The 6005-nt window shown below is 35.6% G+C and overlaps 1 protein-coding gene across 1 annotated transcript; it reads left to right on the top strand.

Moving 5' to 3' along the window:
- The first annotated feature begins 2465 nt into the window (after positions 1-2465).
- Positions 2466-5564, top strand: LOC144547383 (glucan endo-1,3-beta-glucosidase 8-like). The gene is made up of 3 exons (XM_078296014.1): positions 2466-2995; positions 3783-4577; positions 5000-5564. The coding sequence occupies exons 1-3, from the start codon at positions 2643-2645 to the stop codon at positions 5313-5315; spliced, it is 1464 nt and encodes a 487-aa protein (XP_078152140.1). The 5' UTR covers positions 2466-2642; the 3' UTR covers positions 5316-5564.
- The last annotated feature ends 441 nt before the right edge of the window (positions 5565-6005 follow it).

Genomic DNA, 6005 nt, shown 5'->3' with positions numbered 1-6005 from the left:
GTTGTTTTATTGGGTTTAGGCTTATGTGCGCTGAATTGTTTTTTAAGCATGTTCAACACCGGTTCTAAGCTGGATTACGACGCAACAACAATTAACTGAAATTGTTTTTGACATATACAACACCGGTTAGTTTCAAATGACGAATTCAAACACTAAAAATTTATTTACTTTACAAGTGATGTGTCTATATATGAAAATTTTAAATTTTTGAATTAATTTTTTGTAGAGTCAATTGGTTAAAAAACGTTCAAAAAATGAATGCATTAAAATTAATTTATAAACCTTTTAATTTTGACCACTTAACTTTATACTAAATTAATTTGAAAGTTTATAATTTTTGCATGTAAACTCATCACTCGTAAAATAGATGGGTTTCAACCGTTTTGATTCATCGTTTGAAATCAATCCGATAAGTATTAGAGTAGAGTTCAAAAAAGGCATGATAAACTTAAGAACACCCTAGTTTTGATTGATTTATCACAAAATGCGTGTGTATATATATATATATATAGAGGTAGGCTAATATACAATCGATTGTTCCTAGCCTCCCGTGCAACCAAGTCTTTTTTCGATTTTTAAAGTCCAAATGATCGATCCAAACCGTTAGATGTGATCTCCATATTAAAATGTGCTAGGAGACCAAATTTTATATTTTTTGGAATTTTTTACTATTTATTAAGCCACTTTGAAAATCGCTGATTCAACGGTAGCTTCTGATTTTACTGTTTGGTTAAGCCACCGTTGGATCAGCGATTTTCAAAGTGGCTTAATAAATAGTAAAAAATTTCCAAAAAATGTAAAATTTGGTATCCTAGCACATTTTAATATGGAGATCACATCTAACGGTTTGGATTGATCATTTGGACTTTAAAAATCAGAAAATGATTTGGTTGCACGGGAGGCTAGGAACAATCGATTGTTTATTAGCCTACCTCTATATATATATATATATATATATATATATATATATATATATATTTTGAAAGTTAGTGGCTTTAAATGCCTGCTAATAATTTCATTGATAAAAAACAGATTTACGAGTCAAATGACCCTCCTTTCTAAATCTAAACTCATTTATTTAACAAAATCATGTAAACTACAATTTAATCAACTAATTATACTTATCTATTGTTAAACACTTTATTACTTCTTTTTTCATCTTTCTTCATGATCGGATTTGCTCATCGCCGCATTCTAATCGAGATGAAGGTAATAAAGGCTATATACTTTGAGCTTCGATGATACTACGCTCTCGGTTCCGCTTGGCTCTACTCCCTCTCTTCTTTCTCATTCTCCTCTTCCCTCTCTTCTTTCTCATTCTCCTCTTCGCTCGAGAAGATAGAGATGAGAGAAAGAGAAGGTTTCACTATGTCAAATGTAAAAACTAAATGAGTAGGAGTAACGAAATGAAGAGATGTGGAGGAGAAAGAGGGGAGGAACGGCAGCGGCTAGGTTTTGTTGTTTCTTCTTGTTTCTCTTGAGGCTCAAGAGCGAAACTTCAATTAAGTTGAGGAAAATACGTATACCTTTCTTAGAGTAACAGTGAACAAATGAATTCGGAATGAAGTTCGTTGTTGGCACTAGACTGTATGACTGTACCTTGTAAGATCAATTTCCATATAGCAGTTTTTCTGGCCTTTGCCAATTCCACCTCATTAATAGTGCATTGTTATATGTTCTGAGATCTAAGACTAAGCTCTTCAAACTTTTTAGGCATGCACACTAGTTGTCAATTTGCCAAATTGAGTTTCTTTGATTGCGGGGACACCCATGCCGGAGAACGGCCTTCAATACTTTTTCAGAATTTGTTTGAATGAGTTTCTTAATTTCATTTAGTTTCTTAATTTGTTTGATTGCGAGGACACCCATGTCGGATAGGAGCAATTCCAATTTATGTAAATTAAGTTAAAATACAACAAGAGAACCGATCTTTCATTTGGTAACAAAATATAAAGTTCTCTTTATTGAAAATTGTAAGTTCGACATACGAATGAGAGAACCGATCTTTCATCTGGTAACAAAATATAATGTTCTCTCTGTCGAAAATTATAGGTTCGAAATACGAATAAGAATTTATTGTGAAAATTAAAATGTTCAATGATTTGACAACTAACTTTTCTCATAAGAAAAAATTAACATGCAACAAAGGAGCGAATGAAAAATAACTTGAATCTATAAATTGGGCCTTAGCTACTCTTTTGTAATGTTAACTTAATAAAGATGCGTGGGGCTTGGGATTTCTTTTTAATAATTATGCTATCGACCGAGCTCCTAAAAATAAAAAAGATTCCAGTCTTTTACAATTTCTCCGACAGAATTTCTTAATTACCGATAAAAGAAAAACAAGAATAGTAAAAAACCAACAATAGAATTGGTTCCTTGGTCATATTTCTTCCCTAACGCGCATTTAACGGTTAAATCTTGATCCCATTTCAAGTCCCAACGTCTCTCTTTCTTTCTCTCTAAAACCCTCTTCCTCTTCAATCTCCTCCCAAATTTACGCACTGAAAAAAATACTCTCAATCATACTCATCTCCAGTCCAAAGAAGAAAAGGAAAAAAGCAAAAAACAGAGACCAATCTCTATCTCTCTCCATCTCTCTCTCTCTCTCTCTCTCTCTCTCTCTCACACACACACACACTATGGCAAACCTCATTCCACACATTGCATTCTTTCTTCTGACATTCTACTGTCTCTCTGCCACCTCGGCCCCACCAGGGCTAGACAGGCTGGGGGTGAATTGGGGCACCATGACTTCACACCGGATAAACCCTCCCATCATAGTGGAGATGCTTCGAGCCAACGGGATAAAAAAGGTGAAGCTCTTTGATGCCGATCCATGGACCTTGGGTGCTCTCAGTGGGACCCATATTGAGACCATGGTTGCCATTCCCAATGATCAGCTAGGAAAAATGGCGAGCAATTATGATAATGCCAAGAAATGGGTCCAGAATAATGTCACGAGATACTATCATGATCATGCGGTTAACATTCGGTATGTTGTTTGAATAAATCTTCTTGAATAAATGTTTTTTTTTATATATATATATTTTGCTTTTTTAAGTCTTTTATTTGGGAATTTTTTATCAAGAAATGGTATTTGTAATAAAGGGCTCTAGAATGCATCTCAAAACATTACTGTGACCATGGGTCAGTGGGTTCCTTTCAGTTCTTGGGCAAGGTTTTTTCTTATTCAATTTTAGTGAATTGTCGTTGGGCAAGAAATATGTCAACATTTTAATTAAGATATACTTTGTATGGCTTTTTTTTTAATTCATATACTTTCATTGGGTCAAGAAAAATGGCACGAAAAATTACTACGGCCCTATTGTCAATATTTGGTATGGCATTTCAAATTTAGTGCACAGGATATAAAAGCAAGATTTAGTCTTTTCTAATATAAGGAGATTTTATACAAGTTTGATTTTATACAAGTTTTACTATTTTAGTTCTGTAAATGTCTAATAAAAGAAGAATTTTGTGAGAAGTGACAGGATAAACAGATAGCAACATCACAAGGGACAGTGATCCACTGATCCTGCTTTTTTAATTCTATTTGTTAACTTAAAGGGGTCCCTTATTCACAATAAATGTGAAACTGTGTCATTCTATGCTCATTTAATTAATACAGATATAACAATTAAAAGCTGGTATCAAGTTGTACAAGTATTGAGCTTATCTGGTACCAGTATACCGGCCTCCAAACCCCAAACAAAGCAATTCACTTATATATGTTCAATTAACAATTCACTTATCAACTGCTGAAAAAACTGTCAAATCAGGTATGTAGCAGTCGGCAATGAGCCATTTTTAAAGAGCTATAATGACGCATTCATAAACTCGACCTATCCCGCCTTACGCAACATCCAGAAGGCCCTTGATGAGGCAGGTCTTGGCAAGGCTATCAAAGCAACGGTACCACTGAATGCTGACGTGTACAACTCACCCAATGACAACCCGGTGCCATCGGCCAGTCAATTTCGTGTTGACATTCGCCAAAAAATGCACAAGATAGTTCACTACCTGAACCATACCGGTGCACCTTTCGTAGTCAACATCTACCCGTTTCTCAGCCTGTACGATAATCCTGATTTCCCATTTGACTTTGCCTTTTTTGATGGTACCAATAAACCCATAGTAGATAAAGGACTGGTGTACACCAATGTATTCGATGCGAATTTTGATATGCTGGTATGGTCTCTGACAAAAGCCGGTGTACCAGATATGAAGATCATAGTAGGAGAAGTCGGTTGGCCTACTGATGGGGACAAAAATGCAAATAAACAAAATGCAAAGAGATTTTATGATGGATATATGCAAAGAATAGTCAGGAAGGTTGGCACGCCGAAACGACCAGGTGCTATGGATGTTTACCTTTTCGGGCTTATAGATGAGAACAGAAAGAGTATAATGCCTGGAAATTTTGAGAGGCATTGGGGTCTGTTTACATACAATGGGAAGCCGAAATTTCCCATAGATTTTACCGGTACAGGAAAAGGGAGGTACTTGGTTGGGGCCAAGGGGATTGAGCACTTACCAGCTCAGTGGTGTGTCTCGAAGAAAGAAGCTGAAGAAAGGTATAAATTTTGACCTATTATGGTAATGGCCGGTACAAAGGTGTACCTGACTGTATGTGTCGATAACCTACTGCTTAATTTTTCATAATGCACAGAAGTATCAAGTATGCCAAAATTTCAATAATACAAAAGGAAAAGGATCAGAGGATAAATTGCTCCCTGTCTGGTACGGATGTATTGATAACCTGGTATATGTAGAACATTCAATTGAAATACGTCTGGTAACAAATGACACATAGAAAGCACACAACACAAATACACAAACACAATAACACAACCAATACAATTTACTCAAAAAAAACACAACCAATACAAGTACGGTACCAGTACCAAAACACATAAGCAAGAGGTACTACTTGCTGGTTGGTACCTAACTCCCATATATAATATGAGAGTAATACAGTGTAATAATGCAATATCAGGTTCTATGAGGTAGAAAGCAGCATAAACTTCGCATGTGCAGCAACCGACTGCACTTCTATTGGCTACAACTCATCATGCCACGGTCTAACCCTGCTCGGCAATGCCTCCTATGCTTTCAACATGTACTTCCAGATGCAAGATCAGGATGTCAGAGCATGCGATTTCAATGGCCTCGCTACCATCACTGACGAGAACCCATCAACTGATAAGTGCCTCTTCCCTGTGCAGATAGTCAGTGAAAACCAGAGGAGGGAGCCGGGGATTTGGGGGGCATCATTGTTGGTGCTCCTTATCAGCCTCTTATATCATTTATGAGTCTAAATATGATTAGGAATTATATAGAGATTTATTTTGGGGTGGGCTTTATGGTGGTGTTTATTGGCTAGTTAATTTCTTTTTTTATATATATCTTTTCCCTGGTGTGAGGATAGATGTTTATAGAGGGGCTGGAACAGGGGATATTTTAGTTAGTGCTTCTGGTGGTCTTTAGCGGCCTCTTTGTCAACTGAGGTTGAGTAGGATAGAAGAACAGGTTACAGAGCAGGAGGCAGGTCTCAAGGTATTAAGAGAGATGTAAATTTGCTTTTTTATTTTTAAATGCAAGAATAAAGAACACTATAATGTCTCTGTCAAAGAGAAATTGTTAAATGACATTGACAAGATATTTGACAGGGAAACATCAACTGGTATGTGTACTCTTTGATTATTTTTTTTTTCTTTCATTTATTTGATGAAAGTGAAATGTCCCATTCTTGTAAAGATTTTGATTTTGATTTCAATCATCAAGAAAATATTTGCCTCCTTAAATATAGTATATTTGATTAATTTCATAACATATATATGTTTCTCTTTCTTTTCTTTTTCACAGCTTACTGATTAAACTCAACTTATTATAATGTGTTTGGATCTATTGTTTTAAAATTTTGGTACTTAAATTGCAACATGCAACAAAAATACAAAAAAGTGGGGTTTAGCATGTACTATTTCAGTCCTTGTTGCAAAAAT

Source organism: Carex rostrata, chromosome 31 (genome assembly GCF_964058835.1).
Source record: "Carex rostrata chromosome 31, lpCarRost1.2, whole genome shotgun sequence".
In the NCBI taxonomy this organism is placed as follows: Eukaryota; Viridiplantae; Streptophyta; class Magnoliopsida; order Poales; family Cyperaceae; genus Carex; species Carex rostrata.
The sequence above is the reverse complement of the archived record's forward strand: the minus strand, read 5'-3'. Positions and strand labels throughout refer to the sequence as shown.

Bases quoted from the DNA above. Each gene is read 5' to 3' on its own strand.
- LOC144547383 (XM_078296014.1), top strand. From the start codon at position 2,643: ATGGCAAACCTCATTCCACACATTGCATTCTTTCTTCTGACATTCTAC. The intron at 2,996-3,782 runs GTATGTTGTTTG...CTGTCAAATCAG, and splicing joins GATCATGCGGTTAACATTCG to GTATGTAGCAGTCGGCAATG. The intron at 4,578-4,999 runs GTATAAATTTTG...ATGCAATATCAG, and splicing joins AAGAAAGAAGCTGAAGAAAG to GTTCTATGAGGTAGAAAGCA.